Source organism: Trachemys scripta, chromosome 2 (genome assembly GCF_013100865.1).
Source record: "Trachemys scripta elegans isolate TJP31775 chromosome 2, CAS_Tse_1.0, whole genome shotgun sequence".
NCBI lineage: Eukaryota > Metazoa > Chordata > Testudines > Emydidae > Trachemys > Trachemys scripta.
The window spans coordinates 112,923,630-112,946,537 of record NC_048299.1 but is presented as its reverse complement, the minus strand read 5'-3'; the positions used below and the strand labels follow the sequence as shown (position 1 = coordinate 112,946,537).

At 45.4% G+C, this 22,908-nt stretch overlaps 1 protein-coding gene across 1 annotated transcript in view; it reads right to left on the bottom strand.

Annotated features, from left to right (window-relative positions):
* Nucleotides 1-6,761: 6,761 nt before the first annotated feature.
* Nucleotides 6,762-22,908, bottom strand: part of GLIPR2 (GLI pathogenesis related 2) — a 33,086-nt gene continuing 16,939 nt past the window's right edge. The window contains exons 5-6 of the mRNA XM_034759509.1: nucleotides 10,443-10,520; nucleotides 6,762-8,792 (exon numbers count right to left, since the gene is read on the bottom strand). Coding sequence (XP_034615400.1) covers nucleotides 8,632-8,792; nucleotides 10,443-10,520 — 239 coding nt within the window. The 3' untranslated portion in view covers nucleotides 6,762-8,631. The remainder of the gene's footprint in view (nucleotides 8,793-10,442; nucleotides 10,521-22,908) is intronic.

Sequence of the window (22,908 nt, the reverse complement as noted above, 5' to 3'; positions counted from 1 at the left end):
AAAAACCAGTAGGAGAGCATTTCAACCTCCCTGGACACTCAATAACAGACTTAAAAGTGGCAATTCTTCAACAACAAAACTTCAAAAACAGACGCCAACAAGAAACTGCAGAACTGGAATTAATTTGCAAACTGGACACAATCAAATTAGGGTTAGGGTTAGGATTGATTGCATTGGCCTCATTAGCACTACAAAAGTGATGTTTCCCTCCCTTGGTATTCACCCCTTCTTGTCAACTGTTGAGAATAGGTCACTTCCACCTTAATTGAATTGGCTCATTAGCACTGACCCCCCCCCCCACTTGGTAAGGCAACTCCCATTTTTTCATGTGCTGTATATTTATACCTGCCTATTGTATTTTCCACTCCATGCATCTGATGAAGTGGGTTTTAGCCCATGAAAGCTTATGCTTAAATAAATTTGTTAGTCTCTAAGGTGCCACAAGGATTCCTCATTGTTTTTGCTGATACAGACTAACACAGCTACCACTCTGACCTCTAATACTAATGTATTCTGACATCTTGTGGCAAGTCACTTAAGCGACATCGGTTAAAATTTTAATGTATTTTCTTACTATGTTAGTATCTCTGCAGAGAGAGAGAGACCCTATCAGGACTCCTGGGTTTTATCCCAGCTCTGGGAGGGGAGTGGGGTCTAGTGGGTTACAGTGGGGGACAGATACATCTGGGTTCTATATAAGAACATCAGAATGGCCATACAGGGTTAGACCAATGGTCCATCTAGCCCAGTATCCTGACTTCTGACAGTGGCCAATACCAGGTGCTTTAGAGGGAATGAACAGAAGAGGCAATCATCAGGTGATTCATCCCCTGTTGCCCGCTCCCAGTTTCTGGCAAACAGAGGCTAGGGACAAGCAGAATATGGTGTTGCATCCTTGCCCGTCCTGGCTAACAGCCATTGATGGATCTATTCTCCATGAACTTATCTAGTTCTTCTTTGAACCCTGTTATAGTTTTGGCCTTCACAACATCCCCTGGCAAAGAGTTACACAGGTTGACTGTGAAGAAATACTTTCTTTTGTTTCTTTTAAATCTGCTGCCTATTAATTTCATTGGGTGATCCCCTTGTATTATATGAAGGAGTAAATAACATTTCCTTATTTACTTTCTCCAAACCAGTCATGGTTCTATAGACTTCTGTCATATCTCCCCTTAGAGTACGTCTTCACTATCCGCCGGATCGGCGGGTAGTAATCGATCTATCGGGGATCGATATATCGCGTCTCGTTAAGTCGCGATATATCGATCCCCGAACGCGCTCCCCATTGACTCCGGCACTCCACCGGAGCGAGCGACGGTAGCGCAGTCGACGGGGGAGCCATGGCCATCGATCCCGCGCCGTGTGGACCCCCAGATAATTCGATCTTAGATGCTTTGACTTCAGCTATGCTATTTGCGTAGCTGAAGTTGCGTATCTTAGATCGATCCTCCCCCCCAGCGTAGACCAGTCCTTAGTCATTTATTTTCTATGCTGAAAAGTCCCTGTCTTTTTCATCTCTCCTCATACAGAAGCAGTTCCATACCCCTAATCATTTCCGTTGCCTTTTCCAAATCCAATATATATTTTTTGAGATGGGGTGACCAGATCTGCATGCAGTATTCAAGATGTGGACATACCATGGATTTATACAGAGGCAATATGATATTTTCTGTCTTATTATCTATCCCTTTCCTATTGATTCCCAACATTCGGTTCACTTTTTTGATTATGACAGCACATTGAGCAGATATTTTCAGAGAACTATCCACAATGACTCCAAGATCTCTTTCTTGACGGGTAACAGCTAATTTAGATCCCATCATTTTGTATGTAAAGTTGGGATTATATTTTGGCATGTGCATTACTTCGCATTTATCAACACTGAATTTCATTTGCCATTGAGTTGCCCGGTCACCCACTTTTGTGAGATCCTTCTGCAACCCTTTGCAGTCAACTTTGGACTTAGTTATCTTGAGTAATTTTATATCATCTGCAAATTTTGCCACCTCACTCTTTATCCCTTTTTCCAGATCATTGAGGAATATGTTGAACAGCACTGGTCCCAGTACAGACCCCTGGGGGGACACCACTATTTACCTCTCACCCAGGGCCAGCGCAACCCATTAGGCGACCTAGGCAGTCACCTAGGGTGCTACAATTTGGGGGGTGGCGACCGTGGCAGTATTTCGGCGGCGGGACCTTCCGCCGCCTCTGTGGGGAGCGGCATTTCGGGGCGGGACCTTCCGCCGCCTAGGGTGGCAGAAAAGCTGGTGGCACTCCTGCTTTCACCATTCTGAAAACTGATAATTTATTCCTACCCTTTGTTTTGGATCTGTTCACTGAAGTGCCTCAGAGCTTCGAAGGAGCCAGGCGGCACCTGGCCTCTCTCCCTCCACCCCAGCAGTCCAGAAGAAGCTGTTTACAGACATGTCAAGTGTCCACTCCTGCCACACTCACATGTGGGAGACTAATGCAGTCACAGTCCGGGTGTCATGTATTCCTTTGGGCTGTGAAAAGCAGGAGGACTTGAGCTACAATGGATCCTCCTGTGCACGGGCTGAGTAGGCAACCTCGGTACTGCCCTATCTGGTTTCCAGCCCACACGCAGCAGCCGAGCGCTAAGGAGGAGGTGATGGACTTACCCCAAAGGTGGGTGTGGGAAGAAGCAGAGTGAAGAGGTGATCAGAGAGCCATCCCAAAGCATTCCTCCTAGAGTCACTCCAACAACCGCCTGGCTCCTTCCTGCCGTAGGCCACAGCCCCTAGGTTCCACAGGGAATTTCTGAATTAACCCTCTAGAAAGCTGCTTCTGGCTCTCTACAAACATGCTCAGTCCATGTGAGCCAAGCAGCAACTCTGGTGGGGTGCGGGAGAGGCACATGAGCCCACATGCTCCCTCCCCCATGCATCTCCTCTGCAGATGACCCTCCTGCAGAAACACAAGTGTGTACTCAGGGGAATGCTGCGCTATGGTGTATGTGCCCTGCAAGATACTCACTCGTAAGGGAAGCAACACTGCTGTTAGCACTGGAGTCTGGGCAATACAGAAGAGGAGTTGGAAATTCTCAACAACGAGGGGAAAGTGGATAGAACTGGGAAACCTGGTGGGACGATGTGTCTGTTTAGAATGTTAGTGTTGCTGGTGACAACCCTTAGAAGGGGAGAGAGGATCAAAATGGTGGGCGCGGTGGCACTTGACATTAGACACATCATTATCTGTTTAAAGTTCTTGGATATTGAGAACCCCAGGTCTTCGAAGGGACAGGGATCAATCTGCTAACTCACACAGCCCAGCAGGGGAACCAGTGTGGGGCTGGTACAGTTCACTGAATCCAAACCAGAGAGCAGGTTCAGGTTCTTCTTTTGCACCTGTCTGTGACCTGTGGGAAGACAATTGGGTTCGCATGGGGCACTTCCTATTGGGAGACAGACGGGGGAGGTCTCACGTAGCCAGTAGTAAATTACCCTCAGAGATTTAAAAAAATTATTTGGGCTTTTTGTAATAGGTGTCATCAGACACCCAGCTCTGAAGGCAGCGCCGCCAGCAGTAGCAGTGCAGAAGTAAGGGTGGCAATACACCCACACCACTGCACCCTTATTTCTGCACTCTTGCTGGCGGCAGTGCTACCTTCAGAGCTGGGCGCCCGCTGTCACCTATTACAAAAAAGCTCAAATAAGTGACTGTCAAATAATATAAGCCTGCAACCTGCAACTCTCATAACATTAAAGTGCCTTTTTTTAAAAACAAGCCAAATTCTGCTCAAGGATTTCTGATCCGCTCTCTTTAGGAAGACCTGGGACAGGTCCAACCCACTGCCACTTCTCTGGGACTAATGAGAGCTTCATGATTAGTTCTTTTCGTCTTCCCCTCGCCCCTCTCTGGCATGAGTTCCATGGGTTCTTTTCACAAAGGCAGGTGGAATCCAGACATCATAGGCCCCATGATTTTGACAGTTCTTTTGCAGCCTCTGACCCCAGTCCCATCATGCCCGGAGGGGTAAAAGATTCTCCACCTGCCATCATATTTGTAGTCTTGTCCTTATCAGAGTCTCTGGGTGAGAGAGGAACCCTAGGTTACATAAGCAAAATATAAAAGCAGTTATTTTCCTGTTAATCAACAACTCAGGTATAAGCTGCTCCCCTGTTTCATTCTGCCACATTCCAGACTGTTCAAAGAACATAGTGACGTTACACCATTCTGACTGAATACTGACTGAGTGAACTACAAAAACAAAGGGTGTATTTTCAAAGTGCTAAATGAAATCACTTAAATTCTGACTGATTAAAAAGGAGGAAACTGCACTTCCAACAAGGAGTGGACCAATTTCTGCTGCTTGTAGTCCTGAGTTGTCTCCTCCATCACCTGCAACAGGAACCAAATGCGAGTTGCCTGATTGTTAGCATTTCTGAGCCACCACATCAACCACCACTTAAGTCTTTCCCTGTGCATTACTTTGGAAAATAAGGCTGTTCTTTCTGCTTATCCTGGTTTGAAGATTTTGAATGGTGCCATGATAGATTGATTACTCAGCCTCATCTCTTGCAAGCCAACTATCAGCTTACAGAACAATCACTGAAATCAGTTCAGAAATAGCTTAGTTTGCTCAGCCAAACTGAGTGCTGGCAGATTTCCAAAGTGGTGAAGTTGATAAAAATTATTTTGATGAACTGGCAACCAGTGCTGTAAGTGAGCATAGTTTCAGTGCTCTACATCATATTAAAAAATGGTTTCTAATTACAATGTGACAATCACAGCTCAACAGGGGTATGACTTTACATGTACATAAGCACAAAAGGGCAAATGTACAGCTTATAGATGTTGCAGAAGAATTCATTTCAGAAACCCAGGGGGAAGAGCAGTGTTTGGAACTTTTTCAGATTTGTAAGTCATTCATTTTCTTAAGTTTTAAAAAGTAATGCTATAATTAGTAGTACTGTATCATGACTAAATATGTCCACTTCTAGTAAACTGGGTTAAACGATGTTCTGTGCTAAACTCAATGTTTCCTTTATTTATTAATGCAATCCCTGAATTTCTGGGTGGGGAGAGGCTAAAGCCTACAGTTGTCTCTACACCCATGGAAGGCAAAGTGGGGAGGCTACCAAAATAAAATGGTGATTAGAGGCAGGATTCCCCTCCAGCATACTTTGTGATCAGGAGTGGGAGAACATTTACCCATCCTGTACATCTTTTTTACTATGTAGCCTGGTTGATTGGAGATGCTAACCAGGTCTAGTTAGCATCCCACCTGTGACTGCATAGAGAAAACCTAGGGTTTGATCCTGAGCCGAGCAAAGTCAATCTTTCCATTGACCTCAGTGGCATTACATCAGGCCTGTTCCTAGACTGTTTCAACTCTTGCTACAGGTATAGCCCCAAAGAAGGAAGCATTGTAAACACAACTCTATATTAGTACAGCCTATAACTACTGTTCCTATGCTCCCAATCCCCCGGTCAGCTTCATATCCCACTAAGAAAAGGTGGGAATGGTTTGCCTTACGTAAGTTGACCTGCACTGATAAACATGATCGTTTGGAGGTTATTCTCTATAGGCTCTGACTAGCTGGGCTCGATCATGGAACTACACAAAGCTCCAATTCTCTTTGGGAGGCCCCCATCAATGATGCTACCACTCCCAATGAACATGGAATCAAACCTAGACCAGGATTTAGGGTGTGGACTGAACACATTATGCACACTCTGTGTACCAACATTCCATGTCTTATGTGTGGGGCACTGAGAACTAAACTGGCATTTCTTGACTGCTAGCCATGTTTAAGAACTTGCTTTGTAAACAGGAACTGGCTTATTGTGACTGTGCTGTAAAGTTGTTTGTGTCTGGATGTCTTTATGTGTTTTTCAATTTTTATTGTTTTGCACATCTAAGCTGCCACAGACTACTATTTCTAAACAGCTTATGAACCATTTGGAGAACAACTACTTATCACTAAATTTTTTAAAGAATGTTGCTAGGTTTTGATTTTCTCCTTTATCCTTGTCCCTATCCCCCTAGTTCTCCATGATACTTAGGAAATTGTTAGCAGGCAGAGAAAGTTCACTAGCCAATTCTTTTACTAATGATTCACACGAACAGATCTGGCCAAGTTTTCCCGGGTCTAGTTCCTTGTTCAAGAGACAATACAGCCATTCTCAGGGCTGTCAGCAAGTATAACAAGCATATATTTATTCAAATAAGGTAATAAAGTTGGTGTTGCAAATTATCAATTTTGTCTAACATTTTGTTAAAATTCTTCCATTTTCACCTCTGGAGAGGATAGTATGTTGCATGGATGGTAGTAGCCTGTCTGGAGTTGTTGGTTCCAGCATTTCTCAGACTGAGTTCTTAGGCACAAAGTCCCCACACTTGCAAACACTTAAGTGCCCTATGTAAGAGTTTGCCAGGATCAGGGCCAAAGTGAGAATCTTCTACTGAGCATGTGTGAAATTAAAATAAACAAATAAAAAGATGAAAACAACATTGTAACAACGCCTGCTTCTAAGATGTGTGCAACCTTGCACCCATCTGGGAGCAAGTGTTAATTCAGACCTCATACAGGAGGTATGCAATATTTATGATCTGCTGTATCATTTACAACTTGTTAGGGGTTTCCCCCCTACTCCTTTCTTTACTGGATCAAAACAATCACCACTCCTGTGCACTGCATTATAAAACTATATAATTCATCCTGAAAATAAAGTGTCTGGATTAGTTAATATAGACTGAGGTAAGCAACTCAAATTAGTTTACAATTACCTAGAAGTAATTCATAAGAAAAATATTTATTTTCATTTTCATTTTTTTTGTGTTAAATTCTTTGGTTACAGCAAAAGGAATCTAACACACTACCACAGTGACATATAACTAAGCCATAACATTGCAATATACCAAAATTGTGTAAACAAAAAGCCTTTCCATACTGGTACTCTCTGTGGGCCAGATTCTGACCTACAGAATCTCACTGAAGTCAAAAGGAATACTTATGAAGCACAGGCATACCCAACAGGAGTCAGGGTTTCAGCATCTGGCCAGTGCTGGGATAAGACTGATCCCCTTTTTATATTTGATCAGGGGGGAAAATACCTGCAGCCAGTTTTTAAAGAGATAATTTAACCTTGGATTGGTTCACACATCCATCCTGCACAGGAAAATATTATTCTTATTGCTTAGTCCAAACTCAAAGTAAACTAGGTGGACCAAAGTCTTGCCCCATTTATACCCAATGCAACCCCATACGATTTTGCTAGAGAATAACAGAATAGGACTCTGGAACATTATTGATCTTTTAGTATGAGGCATGTACCTAATATTCATTTGGAAGCAAATATTAGTTCATTGAACAAAAATGCAAAATCCAAGATGCTCCACTGAAGTTCTTCTTCTGGGGCCCAGGTACTAAGTATTATTCCCTCTTTATGGAAGCACGAGCACCTGCACCATCTCTGGACCTATGTCAGGCAATAGATGTCTAAAAGAGAGTTTAGCACATTTTGATGGTAAGTAAACTAGCAGTTCCTTAGATTAGGTCTAAAACCGCAACTTGTGGCAACATTTAGTGAGTCAGAGAGAGAGTGCAAGAAGCTAAAGAAAGGGGGATATTTTGTTTTTCTGTAATGAAATAAACAGGACATGTGCACTTAATATCTATCTCCAATTTGATGTACATTATAATAAGGCAACATAAGTACTGTAAAATCTAAGAGATTATTTGAATTGGAAATATAGTCCATTCAAAAACTATTTTAGCTACTAATACTTAAAATCTACCAGTTGGCCTCTCAGAGTTGGTAAGACAACTCCCACCTGTTCAAGCTCTCTGTATGTGTGTATATATCTCTCCTCAATATATGTTCCATTCTATGCATCCGAAGAAGTGGGCTGTAGCCCACGAAAGCTTATGCTCTAATAAATTTGTTAGTCTCTAAGGTGCCACAAGTACTCCTGTTCTTTTGGCGGATACAGACTAACACGGCTGCTACTCTGAAATCTTTGACAATGTACCAGACATTAATTACAGAGCGGATTGGTTTGTATGGTTTCACCTGCTGTGTTTTGGATAGCATTCAACAAGATTTTTCTCTTCATAGAAGAGGGTGGATCTGGTCCCACCGCCCTTACTCGTATGTAACTTCCTATTGAAGTCTAAGGGAGTGTTGCGTGTCTCAGACTGCAGGATTGGATCTTAAAACAGTAACGTACAGATGGCGTCTCATTAAAAAATACTGGAAAACTGGAATACAGTGATAGATAATTACAAGGTGATATTTTTAGTTAAAAAGTTACAAAGTTACAAACTTGTTTGCTTTAAAAAAAAAGCCACACACAGTTCACACAAACTATTAAAAAGCCACATAAATTCTTGCCCTTTACATGTTTGGCAAAATCAAAATCTTGGAGTTTGCATATACCCATGCTTGAGTACTTTTCAAAGGAATTAGTTCAGAACAAGAACATATCTCAGAAGCTGTATAGATCTACTGTACAGACTCATTCAAGTAGCATAGTTGTTGCTTCGTAGTGACAGGTGAATGGTAGTATCAAGCATGGACTATCATTTGATTTTATTTAATTTTAAAGATGTCTTCAGTCCACAAGTACACTTTTCATTAACCAAAAAAAAACCTGTCTTTTTATTATTTCTTTGGAGGAAGAACATTTTCTTCATAGAAACCTGGATTTACTACATTTCCAGGTGGATCGTATCTGGCCACCACAAATGTGGAGCCATCACTTGCTGTGGCTTTTCCAACTCCCATCTTCTTTGTGTTCTTCCAAACCATTGCTGTAAAGTGACCTAAGAGGAAAAAGGTCAAATAAACACATTAACTTTGGACAACAAATCTGAAAAATTATTTCTAGTGATTGAGCAAAAACAAGTCACACCAAACTAAGTTAGTTTCTTTCTCTGACAGGATAACACACCTAGGGGGTGAAAAAGAAAATGCAGCTGATCTAATAGTTTGTCTTTAGAAAGACAGCCAACATGGTTCTCCACTGCACTCATGAGCTCCTTACTCTGTTCCAAAACCAAAATACATAGGAAAAGTTATGTGAAAACAACCAGGCCTGGATGAACATCAAGTATAAAAGCCCCAGATCCAAGGCCCTGGGTACACACCATACCATGCGCAACAATGATCCCAGCCCTGTCACTCCCAGCAGTATGGCTGACAAAGTAACCATCCTACCACTGATTGTTCCCATCTGCTTCAACGTTCTGATCCCTCCGATTATGTTTCTATGGTGCACAGCATAAGTTAATAGAATTAGTGAAACATTAACTTCCCAGGCTTTTTTCTAGTCCCTTATGACAGTTATGGAGTAGCGGTCTCTCAAAACCTACTCCACCAGCTGTTCCCTCTATGCACAGTTACAGATAAATGAAACTTTCCTATGAAAAAAGAACAGGAGTACTTGTGGCACCTTAGAGACTAACAAATTTATTTCAGCATAAGCTTTTGTGGGCTACAGCCCACTTCTTCAGATGCATAGAATGGAACACAGACAGAAGGTATTTATACATACAGAGAACATGAAAAGGTGGAAGTACCCATACCAATTGTCTTACTCTGAAACCTTTCCTATGAAACACTTTTGAAATCTCTCTCATTTTTTCCTGCCAATTCCAAGAACAATGGTATTTTCATCTCATACTAAATTGCCAATAGGCAACTAAGGAGCCAAAATTTGGCCCCAATTTACACTCTAGGTAACCAGGGCTGGCTCCAGCTTTTTTGCCGCCCCAAGCGGCGAAGCAAAAAAAATAAATAAAGTTGCAATTGGCGGCACTTCGGCGGCAGCTCTACTGCGCCGCTTCATTCTTCGGTGGCAATTCGGCGGTGGGTCCTTCGAGAGGGACGAAGGGACCCGCCGCCGAATTGCAGCCGAAGCCCCGGACGTGCCGCCCCTTTCCATTGGCCGCCCCAGGCACCTGCTTCCTTCGCTGGTGCCTGGAGCCGGCCCTGTAGGTAACACCTCATTGACATCAATGGGATTAGATGGTAGGAGAAGTAAATCAAGGCAGACATCAGCACAGTATCTTTAATTAAAGAGCTGTATAGTTTCTATTATTATAATTTTGATATTTTGTGGGAAATAAGGTGCATTTGTCCTCAAAACCAACACCTTTTAATACTGACAGTTGAAGGGAAAAGACTGCGAATTTTTTAAAAATATATCTACTTTGTTTCTAATACAAATTTTGTTTACTTTCTCATTCCCCTCAGAGTCACAGTTTCCTTTTATCTTTCCAGTTACTGTCATTTTCCTGAGAGCAATTCTAACATTGGTCTTTTACACACACACACACACACACACACACACACACAAACACCTTAATTTTTTTTAAAAAGCTGATTTTTTAAAAATAGTGATAAAGTAGATTTAACAACTTTTTAAAGTAAGAGCTGCATCTTTGAAGGAACAGTGCCCAGCCTGAGCTCACCTGTCCCAGAAGAAAACCCCGGATTTTGAAAGCTGTAATTTTTTATTTCAGCGTACCATCTTTCAGCTACTTCCTTTCCTGCAAGACAAAAGAAATGATGCTGTGGATTTGCAACAGACAGAGTGAACTCAGCAAACTGCAACTCACATCTCCCTGCCCACAAGATTCTTCTGTTAATAGATCAGCAAGAACTGTTGATGCTTAAATGGAGTCATATAAACATGGAATGAGTAACAATTTTAAGCTACTTCTTGACTCAGGAGAAGTTCTTAGTTACAAGTGGCCTTCCCGCCCCACTCCCCAATTACCATCATACTCAGATATAGCATTCCATTATAAAAGGAACTAGAGCAAGAAACGAGAAACAGAGTGCTGATGGATGCTTTCTATAACAGAAGAAAACCCTAGGCCCTTTATGAGCAACAGCAGCGGAAAGAGACATGAAAGGCCACACCCTAAACAGGATGATGTACTTTCAGAGAGAATTAAAATTAAAAACCACAAACCTACCCAAAAGGATGAGCACCAAAGTGAGGTTTCAGAAAGATTAACTCATCCTGTTGGCTGATGGCATGTACAGTAAAATTATCCACTGTCTGTATTATTTACACAGATCACGATAAGTTAAGGATGAAGTGCTGGTCTTTTACAGAGGGTTTTCTGCTCGGGGATTTGTGGACAGGATGCCACAAAGGCACTGCTCCCACCACCCCCATTTCCACATTTCTGGGTGATTTCTAGTCTTATTTATTCCCTGTGGTCCAAATAGCAGAGGGCAGTATGATTATTATTACACCTGGCAAATTTATCCACAAAATAAAGCAGAGATACCCCTTCCCCAACCCCACCAAAAACCCCAGTAGTAATCCAAGCCTGGCAAATATATAACCTCTCAAAATTGGACAACATGAAAAAACAGGAAAGCAATAAATCAAAAGCAATGATAATATTTGGTCCCAATATAAAGCAGTTACCAGCAGCTTTAAGGTAATGGATTCACTGGGAAGACTTAATTTCCCGGAAATCTTTGAGGCAGTTTCCTCTGTCTCAATGAACTTCAGCTAGAGAAGAATATGAAAAGGCTTGCAGTTCAAATTATTGGGCCCTCTCTGGATGGCAGATGTGACCCAAGAACCTCTTGATGTCCACTGGCAGAGGGCGCAGGGGTTCACCAAAGCAGGTCAGATAAAATCTTTGCTGAAAGCCTGTGTCACAGTGGTCATCAAATCATTGTGAAATATATGGGCAGAATGTATTAATATATACTGAAAATTATATTAATAAGGCCTTGTAGTTAAAGGCTGGTCACTTAGAGGTAGTGTGCACTGAGACAGACTTCTCCAGACAGAAGGTGGGAGATGATCATTGTGAATCTTACAAAGGAAGTCTTTCAATCAGACTGCGAGTGCTGCAGGGAAAAAACAAAACCAGCAGGGGTTATCCTGTTTATGAGTAAAGACAATGAACTTTGGGGGGCAAAACTGGGGGTATGGAGGTACATCAGGTATCCTTCAATCTGTGAGGACAAGCTGCCAGCTGGCTTGATCTTATGAAAAAGGGTCTCAGCCATTCTGGTTGAAAAGGCTGGGGAAAGGATTTAGGGGAAGCTAACTTGTATGAGGCAGGGCTATTCATCTTGTGTGTTATAGGCTGCAGCAAGCATATTATCGTTTTGTTTTACATGTAACCAGTTGTTTCCAGTATTCTTTCTTACTATCATTTGAATCTCCGTTCTTTGATGACAAACTTGCTTTCACTATAAATGTATCTAAATTATGTGTGTTAAGTGGAGTGGTGATCCTGAGGTGAAACTAGTAAGCTGCTGTGTACTATTCCTTTGGGAGTAGCCAACCTGATAGTTCTGTGAGTGTTCAGTGGAATAGGGGCTGGGCACTGCAAAGGTATGCACAGAGAACTTGGGGATTGGTGTGTGCCTATTGCTAACCCACACAGAGAGAGTGAAGCCTATGGAGGCCTGGAAGGCAGTGCTTGTGTTGCCAGAGGCTGGTGGAGTCATGGAGCTCATCCACACCAGGCATAGACAAGACTTCCTCATGCTAAGGGCAGGTGGCAGCAAGGTACCTCACAATCCTGGGTACCCTGGGAAGCATCACAGCAAGTCCACTCCAGAAGTCAGTCAGGAAAAAGTCACAGAGAGTCAAGAAGGTTCCTCCATCCACCACCAAAGAAAAGGCAGTTGAAGGAAAGAAGGAGATACTTGAGACTCTACAACAAAATTCAAAGCAGGATTCCCCTGCCGTATTCTTTTGATCAGGGATAAGTGTAACAGCCCTCTCCCCCTCCCCTCCCCCACACATTGAACTTACCGATACTGTGCCTGTGCTGTACAGTTTGTGTTGTGTGTGTGTTTTTCAATGCTGGCTGTTTTTCAGTCATTCCCCGACCCCAGCGTTTTAATTCTATACAGCTCCTGCACCATTTGGAGAACATCTATGTGGTCCAATTTTCTTGTTAACCTTCTGATACAGTCAATTACTACAGCTGCTCTTCTAAATTTTTTGAATGAGTTATTAAAGATACTAGACCAGATTCTCCAGTGCTGTGCAGGTGCTTGGGGTCACATGGAAAGAATAGTCTCGCTCTAAACGAGTGTAAGTGAACCAGGGAAGATCATGTCAGTGCGAGGGTAATCCTCTGGTGGAACAGAGCTGATGTAGAGAGTCCTGCACCATTCCCTTTCTCTACTGCAAGTAGATTAGGGAAAAGCGGACATGGCAAGACACCCCTGTGATACATCAATCTTTGGCTGCAGTTAAAATCCCCGGGGCCATTTGTTAGAGTAGCCTTCAGTTCACAGGGACAAACCTTGCATAAAGCCAGCACCAGGATCAGGGAGGTAACAATGTGAGCTTTAAGCTACCCTTGCTGACACACCTGAGCTGTGTTGTTCACCTCCACCCCAGGAGCTATCTGACCAGAACCACATTTCAATAGCTGTTTTTACAGTTTACCACCTTCTGCTATTTTAATCCATTTTTGTCCCGCAATAAAATTAAGAAACTTTGATTATACTACACAAATCCTTAGAACAAAAAAAATGACCCAGGCAAGCTCTGTCTTGAGTTAAGAGTTTTATCATTTGTTAGTAACACTGCATAGTGCTTTGTTAATGTTTATAGCCCTGTGATCTGTTTATTCCCAGCCTTGGCAGAACAAGGCTTGCAGTTTGTTGGAGCTCAGAGGTTTTATATGAAACAGATTGTGTTTAATGGGGCTAACTGATCATTGACTTATATGCCATGTAGTTCCACTAAACTCTATGGGAGTGCATGGAACAAGGCTGGCCTAGGTGTTTTCCACCCAGGCGGAAAATGTTTTTGGCATCCATACACACATACAAGCAGATCAGCTGAGAAAAAAGTTGGCATCCAACTTGCCTGCCTCAAAGGCTGGCTTTGAGTTTTTGTAAGTGATGAATTTGGCTCTATTTTCTTTCTTTGTTTTGGGGGAGGAGGGGATAAGCTGTTGAGGACGGAAAGTTTATTTGCTCGTCTGTTTACTGTCAGGTTCTTTTGTGTCTGCAACTTTGAGGAGGCCAACAGCCATTTCATTTTGCTTCTCTGCCATGAGGGGCTAATCCAGCAAATTCACCATTACTTCTTGACAGTTGTTAACTGATGGAATTCAGAATGGGAGTTGAGGGTGCTTTGCACCCCTCAGGAACCAATCGAGAACTTGCAGGATCAATAAATTGAGAGTGTCCTGGGGGACTTGCAAACTCAAGTCGTAGGGAGTCTAGCTGTATTTTGGGTGACTTCCACAGGTACTAACTGAGTTTTGAGCTGCCTCTCCACACCTCTGAACTTAACTGGGAAGATCCTGAACGCTGCAATCCCACCTTGGAGATTGCAACTCCCATAATGCCTTGGGGAAGGGAGAGAGTCATCCTCTCCCAGGGAGTGCAGGGGGAGCGTGTTGTGGGCTCCATTTTTGGGAGAGGACCTGAGATTGCTTTTGTGGATCTCTGTCCATACTAGGAGCTGCTGCTAACCTGCTGCCAGGAAGCCAGAAGCTACTACTGAGAGCCTGCTGCGGCTTTGACCAAACAGAGAGCCTCAGAGGTGGTTGGTGGCTTCACTGGAGCCAGGGAAGAGACTGTTGATGTTCCTGGAGCTGACTGAGGTGGGCCTGAGGTGAAGGCAGTGTGCGAGTAACCACCAGCCTGGTTTGGGAAAGCACTTGTATAGGAAGGGGCACAGCAAAGAGACTCTAAGGGGTGGTCCGAGAAGAGGCAGAGTGATCTTCTCATCGAACAAGAACCAGGGTTACTGACATTTGGTTAAAACAATCTTCAGAGGGTTGTGCAGCTTGTTGCCTTGGCTGGACGGATTCACTGGACCAAAGGAGTGCTATCTCCAGTTTCAAGATCTCCAAGCACGCCCACGCAAGCAAGTGTTGAGAACTCTGAAATCCAGAGGAATGTCCACTCCGGGGAGGGGTAAATGGTGGCAGAGTAAAGGCAAGTTAGATAAGTTTTTTTGGTTTTGTTTTTTTAAGAGAAGAGAAGGGAAGGGAAAAGGGTACCTAACTAATACTGGTAAGCTAAATTAAAAGGGAAAAAAGTTGAACAAGGGAGAGAAGAAATTCTCTAACGAATCTGCTGAGCTCTGTCTCAGGCCGGGGACGGTAGAGAAGGAACTGAGGAGTCCGGTCACGCACGCATACTATTAAGTACTCTCGGGGAGTGTGTGTGGGGGGGCAGGCTCTGCGCGTGCTTGACCGGTACAAGTACTGCTGTAAAAATCTCCGAGCGAAAGTGCAGGGAGTCACCAACACCTGGAGTAGAGTACCCACAGGGACATCTCTCAAAGAAGAAAGGTTTTTTTAAACATAATTATGATAATTTATGCAGCACCACAGATGACTATTGCTCTGTATACAAGGAAAAGATTATCAAATAAATAACCCTGCTCTAATTTATGGTTTCGTGTATCTGGTTTCCCAGTCAATTCATCTGTAATAAGTAAGGCAGAACAGAAAATACTGAAAGCAGGGGCTCCAAACACAATTTGCAGATGCAAAGCACTCTCTCTGAAGTCTATTTAAAAAAAAAACCCACAACCATAGTTTGCAGAGATTGCTTATAACAAGCCTAGATTTGTCTCCCACCCCCATCAACTATGTTGTCTCTGCTTAACATTCCAGGAAGTAGAGTAATAAGTCAGTTGATGCTGCCAAAGCTGTTAGGCCTACAAACATGCACAATGTTGGGCCCTAGTTAATTCTCTGACTGCAGAACAGCAATGACTCATGTTTTGCTATTTCACAGGCAGTCTTAGTCTTCGACCGCTACCGATGTCTCAAACTAAACTCCACTGTTCATGTGCTCCATTAGGGCTACCATATGTCCGGATTTCCCCGGACATGTCCGGCTTTTCGGTCTATAAATAGCCGTCCGGGGGGGATTTTTAAAAATCTAAAAATGTCTGGGATTTCCCCCCGGTCGGCTATTTATAGATAGAAAAGCGGCGGCCAAGCGCCACTGGGCACCCAAAGCCCCTTCCCAGCTCCCCCCATCCCCTGCAGCCTTACCATGCTGTCCGGCCCGCAGCTGTCTTCCCCCTCCTCCCGAGCCCTGAACGCTCCACCCCTCCTGCTCCTCCCCCTCCCCTGCTTCCCGCGAATCAGATCTTCGCGGGAAGTCTGAAAAGAAGCAGGGGCAAGCGGGAGGCAGCAGCAGGTAAGCTGGGGCGGGGGGGGAGGGGGTGCGAGGAGGAGAGCTCCAGGAAGGCGCAGCCCTGGCCGAGCGGCGCCCGGCGGCCCCAGCGGCTCCAGCCCAGCTCGGGCCCCAGCACCCCCGGCCCAGCTCGGGCCCCAACAGCGCCGGCCGAGCACCTCCCGAGCCCGGCCCCAAGCCCCGCAACCCCGGCCGGAGCGCAGCCCGATTCCTGGGCTCTTTAAAGCCGGCCCTGGTCAGGGGACAGGGAGGCGGGGTTGGATGGGTCGGGAGTTTGGGGGGGAGCTGTCAGGGGGGCAAGGGTGTGGAGAGGGGTTGGGACAGTCAGGGACAGGGAGCAGGGGGGGTTAGATGGGTCTGGGATTCTGGGGGGGCTGTCAGGGGACAGGGGTGTGGAGAGGGGTCGAGGCAGGCAGGTAGCAGAGGGGGTTGGATGGGTCAGGAGTTCTGGGGGTCCTGTCGGGGGCAGGGAGCAGTTGGATAGGGCATGGGAGTCCCCGGGGGTCTGTCTGGGGGCAGGGGTGTGAATATGGGGTGGGGGTGTGGATAAGGGTCGGGGCAGTCAGGGGACAGGTAGGGTCGTAGGGCGTTCTCAGGAGGGGGCAATCAGGGGACAAGAAGCAGGGCGGCTTAGATAAGCGGTGGTGTCCTAGGGGACAGTTAGTGGCAGGGGTCCCAGGAGGGGGCAGTCAGGGGACAAGGAGTGGGGGGGTTGGGGTTTCTAAGGGGGGCAATCAGGGGGTGGGAAGTGGGAGGGAGTGGATGGGGGTGGGGCAGGAGCGGGGCTAGAGTGGGGCTCCTCCCTGCCCCCCCCCCCCCAGTGTCCTCTTTTTTGCTTGTGGAAATATGGTAACCCTAGCTCCATACGTGTGTGGCTTCAGTTCTCGGGATGCAACACACTCACCCCCTCCACTTACATGCTCCCATAGAATTACGACTTNAGGGAGCGGGGCTAGAGGGGGGCTCCTCCCTGCCCCCCCCCCCCAGTGTCCTCTTTTTTGCTTGTGGAAATATGGTAACCCTAGCTCCATACGTGTGTGGCTTCAGTTCTCGGGATGCAACACACTCACCCCCTCCACTTACATGCTCCCATAGAATTACGACTTCACTAACCTCCCAGCCTTAGTTGGCAAGAGGGTTAAGTCAATGCTTCGCCCTGAAGATAAAAGAGCAAGTGAATTGCTGTCTGTGATACAGATCTATGAACTGAATGCATTGTGTAGTGACCTGCACACGACTGCTTGCCATCCTGGTGCTCTCCAGCAGGTGTTAGTTTACATTTGTCACATAAACTGGTGGTAAAAGTAAACTGCATTTCACTCAGACACTTTCTGAAGCAATTGTTTCAAGCATAATTATGGGCTCTTCTCCCTCCCCCTCTGCCTTCTCTTGAGTTTTGGCCCAAGAAAAGCCATTGGAACAAGACCTGTTTTGCAGCTGCGTAGGCGGGGTGGGGTGGTCTCTGTGCACCTAGATGTGCAAGTGTGATTCCCATTAATGCTAACAGAAGTTACACCTGCACACTGAAGAAAAATCATAGATGCTTCTGTGCTTCATTCAGGAGTAACGTGTCTAAAATAAATCGATCACTCAGTCAATGATGCCCAAACCAAGATCTTATTGATGCTATGAGCTTTTTTGGAATGTGATGTTTTGGTATCAACATCTCCGTTAAATCGAGTGCATGCCAAAAAATAATTCTTCCTGATTAAGTGGCTCCAACTGCAACCTTTTCTTCAGCTGCAGAATCTGAATGAACCCTATGTTACTCCAGCTATAGGTCAGTGTGAATGCATAGCATTACACAGCATAAAACGGGTGAATTAAGCCCACAGTCTTTATTCTAGGTCTAATAGATACATTCAGACTTCATATGAAGAAAGAGCTTACCAGGAACAGAATAGAGAGTACGCAAGATATGAGGAACCAATGACAAACATGTCATTGTTATGTCATATTTTAAGAATTCTGCTAGGTAAGAATTTTATGAACCCTCTATGTGACCTGTTCAGTGAGGTAGTTACTGTATACTGGGTGCTTAGAAGTTTCTGTATGAATGCCTTCATCTAATTCCTACTGGGAGCAGCCAAACTCACTGACCCTCTAAGACGCATACAACAATCTTCAGAAATTCAAGAATCAGGGCTTGCCTGCCGGGGCTTGGGGATTCAGCTGAGGGGGGAGGAGGATCTTGGGGCTTCAGCCCCCTGGGAGGCACCTGCTGGGACTCAGGGCTTCAGCCCTGCTCCTGCTGAAGCCCCGAGCCCCGACAGGTGCGCTCAGCAGGGCTGAAGGCCCCCTCCCTGCTGGGCACAGAGGTGGCACATAGGGAGGCATATGGGATCACGTGTCTCCCTCCTCCCCCGCTGATTTTTGCCATAGTTTGCTGGCGCCGCTTGGTCACATGGTGCTGCCTGGCCCCCTCCCTGCACTGCAGCTGGGCATCAATAGCTGGGAGCTGCAGGGAGAGCCGCTGCTTTTGTTGCTGCCTCTCCCCCTTGGAGCTAATGCAGCGGCCCCTTCCTGCAGCTCCCAGCTGTTTGCCGCTGCCTCTCTGTGCAGAGCTAACACCTGGGAGCTGCAGGGAGGGACCGCTGATGGTAACAGGGGGCATGTGCCTGAGGGGGGGCGTGACTCAAGCTGTTGGGGGGGCCTTTAAATTGTGCCCCCCAACTCTCAGCAGGCAATATTTGTCTCTGGCAGAAGCCCCTAGCTCCGCCCCCCAAATCTGGTAGGCGGAGAATGGGGGATGCGGGGGGCTCTGCAAGTCACACTTTAACTGTAAAAGAGCCGCATACGTTGCCACTTCCGGGAAGCCCCCAGGTAAGCCCCGCCCAGACCCCACCTCACCCCATTCCATGCCCCCTCCCATAACCAAACTCTGCTGCTTGCGGGGGGGGGGAGAAAGGAGGGGGAACCAGGTAGGGAGCCTGCTGCCTCCACCAACTCTGCCCCCCCCCCAGCACCAGTGGGGGTCTTGGGCCATGTGCTGCCGCCTGTGCCACCCCAGCACCTGCGGGGGCCCAGGCAGCCTCCCCCCCCAGTTTTAGTCACCAGTATCTTTAGTAAAAGTCATGGACATGTCATGGGCTGTGAATTTTTCTTTACTGCCCGTGACCTGTCTGTGACTTTTACTAAAAATACCTGTGACTAAAATGTAGCCTTACCTATAATGCTTGAATTGAAGGAGAATTGTCCCCAGGAAGAAAACTATTGCCCAGATAAGGACATCCCAGCTCACACCTGAAAGACTGAGCAAAGCTATCAGCTCCAAGGACCTTGCATCCTGTCTCCAACAAGTTGCAAGCCTTGGGCCAAGGCTGAGAACTAACAGCTCACCGGGCTATACACAGTTAAAAAGTGATTGTCTTGGAGAAAGGGGAGGTGATCAAAAGGACTAAACAGCTTTTAAAAGAACTCTTCCTCTGAGGCTGGGAGAGAGAAGTGGGTTGAGTTAATGGAAGTATCTATGCCAGCCAGACCCCAGAGGTCTTATGGGATTTATAGGAAGCTTAGCCCTATGAGGAGCCCCATATGGATAATAATTAGATACCTGGTAAACTAGCTGTAAGTACAGTCTGCTTTATTTTTCACAATTTTACCATCACTTTAGCAATTTTGGGGTGATTTTTACCTGTTTCATAAAAATATGGTGATAGGTTGCCAACTCATGAATTTTCCCTTATTCAAAACAGGAGATGAATGGCAGTTCCTCTATCTTAAGGGTGAGGAGAGGGCAAGTGGAGTTTCCATCTGAGCCGCCTGGAGAGGTGTGAATTGTTGTGTGCATTAAAGGTTGACTTTTCTACCTGAAATTATCCCACACACATTGGGAGGGGAATAAAGGGGACTTAAAAAGTCAAAAGACAGAATAAAAACCATGATTTGATTTGAAAAAGACTATTCTGGGGGCTAATCTCATGATTTGAGGGCATGATTCATGAGTTTGGATCTCTTGAGAGGGTCTGACTTACGATTTTTGATCTTGTAAGGTTGGCAATATTGTTCTTTTAAGATCTGTTTTTCTCTTAAATGCTTGTGTGTTAATATATGACACTTTACTTTAAAAAGGCTGTCCGGTCACTGGGTACCACTGTCATAGCTCTCAGAGGGAACAGGCTTGCAGATGCTGGACATAAATTCAGACCTGCTGAGATAAGCACAGAATCATTCACAGAAGACTAAAGCCAGAGACCAGCCTGAGAATAGGAGAATTGCACAATTCCACTTTAAACCAGGTGATGGCTAGAGATCTGAAAAGGGGTTCGCGCAAAGAGACCAGAGGGTCAGAAGGGCAGTTAGCCAGTAACTGTCACAGAATCTATTTCCCCAAGTTTGATGATCTAGAGCAGTATTTCCCAAACTTGGGACGCCACTTGTGTAGGGAAAGCCCCTGGTGGGCCGGGCCGGTTTGTTTACCTGCTGCATCCACAGGTCCGGCCGATCGCGGCTCTCACTGTCCGCGGTTCGCTGCTCCAGGCCAATGGGAGCTGCTGGAAGCGGTGGCCAGTACATCCCTCGGCCCGCGCCGCTTCCAGCAGCTCCCATTGGCCTGGAGCAGCGAACTGCAGCCAGTGGGAGCCACGATCGGCCGGACTTGCGGATGCGGCAGGTAAACAAACCAGCCCGGCCTACCAGGGGCTTTCCTTACACAAGTGGCATCCCAAATTTGGGAAACACTGATATAGAGAACTCACCACCGCATTTCTAGTTAATCCGCCTGAATTGATTTTGTATTGAGCAATGTAATTTTATATTAAATGCCACCATTTTACTTTACATTTGAATAAACTTTTTGTAAAACAAACAAACAACAAACAAACAAAACCCCAAATAGGAAACATTTGGCTGAGCTGGCACTCGTAAGAAGTACATTTTAGTTTAAAGGAAGAAGTCAAACAAACCAACCACACCCACCCACCCTAGATGACAGTTACCAGATCATAGCGGAAGTGGTGAGTGCAAGCAGTGTGCAAACAGATGTGATCTCTTTTTAAATCACTTCCGGAGCTTCCTTTCTGCTGGACTTAGTTGCAGAGCAATGCACTAACACTTTAAAAAAAAAAAAACTTTACTTGATTTTACTGCTGTGAACCACAGCTGAAATTGCAAAACTTTTCTAAGGAAACACAGCTGCTGCTGACAATGTCTGACTGATGGCCCCTACTAGACAGCAATCCTGGCATGCCTCTCTGAAGTGTGAACTGAACAGTCTTGGATGGTTTTCGACATGCCCTGGCTGTGAGGAAAAGCTGCTAAAATTCCATATTGCATGTAGATGACAGAACATGTATAATAAGAACAGGACAATCTGATAAGCAGAAGCTTTAAGTTCTAAGAGTTGATACTGCTCTATTGTGGTGATGATAATGATTTTATAGTGAAGATGGAGAAGATGTATGCATTATATTTCTCCCACTAAAACCTCTTCTCTTTCTCACTCGCTTTTTTGTACACTTCCTTAATATCTTGTGGTGCCTTTCCTCACACTGAGTAGTAATTTACTCCGTGAATAATCCTAGTGATTTTCACAAGTAGACTAACAGAGTTAATATTATTCCACGTAAAGAAAAGCAGCAGAATTGGGCTCGATTAAAAAAAAAAGTTGTAACATTTTTCTAATTTCATTTTTAAACAAAAACTGTCTTAGAATTTACCAGTTTCCACAAAACACAGAAAATTAGGAAATGTAGAGTTGTTTTCTCTCAAAAATAAACCGCATATTTGCTTAATGTAACCAATATTTATTTGTAATATTGAACCTTTCTTTTCTGCCAGCCCTCTTTGCGTGCTTGATTGGGGGGGGGGGAACTGCCTGAGGCCCCGTGGTTGCTGGGGTGGCACAAGCAGCAGCACACGGCCCAGGACCCCCACTGGTGCTGGGGGGGGGAGTTGGTGGAGGCGGCAGGCTCCCTACCTGGCTCTTCCCCCCCAACCCCCCAGCAGCAGAGTTTGGGTGTGGGAGGGGGCACAGGATGGGGTGAGGCGGGCTCTGGGCGGGGCTTACCTGGGGGGCTCCCCGGAAGCGGCAACACCCCACAGGTCTTTCTAGTAGACGTGCGGTAAGTCTGCTGCAACGCACCAGGTGCTACAGCCTCTACAGACCTTTATACTGATCAAGCCCGTAGGGTGCAACTCTGCCCTGAGTGGTAAGGAGCCATCCATGCCATGAGGCATATTGGGGAGTCTCAAGGCGTGCCTGCTACTACACTCCTTTATTGCCGTGAAGCTTGCTCCCTTCTGCATGCTGATCCATCTCCATAGGTTAGGCCCTGCATCCTTCCAATCCTCTGGGACATCATGTGTCCCCCGGGCAGTAGAACAGTGAAGTCCCTTTTCTCCCCAGAGTGCACAGCCTGCAGTCCTCTATGGCCATTTCACAGACCACAAGATGCCCTCTCATACTTCCCACCACATAAGGTCTAGTCAGAATTTCGTCCTAAACGTCTCTAGTACCTGCCTTCAAGTTCATGAGACACATGGCATGCCATCAGGTGTTTGGTGTACCAGAGCAGTCCAGAGAAGGGTGAGGTAGAATACACTAGGTAACTGTGCTTATGCTGTCACTCATCTGAGCATAGAAAAAGAAAGTCTGCAACGCAACTTCCTCAGGATCAGAGGGAGCAAATGACTGATGCATACTTGTTAGAGTACAGGGCTAAATAAATTTCAAACAACAGCCATAGACTGTTAGCTGGAAATCTTATAATGAAATTTAAAGAAATTCTAAAAACTCACAGTTAAGGCATTACATTTTCAAACCCTACT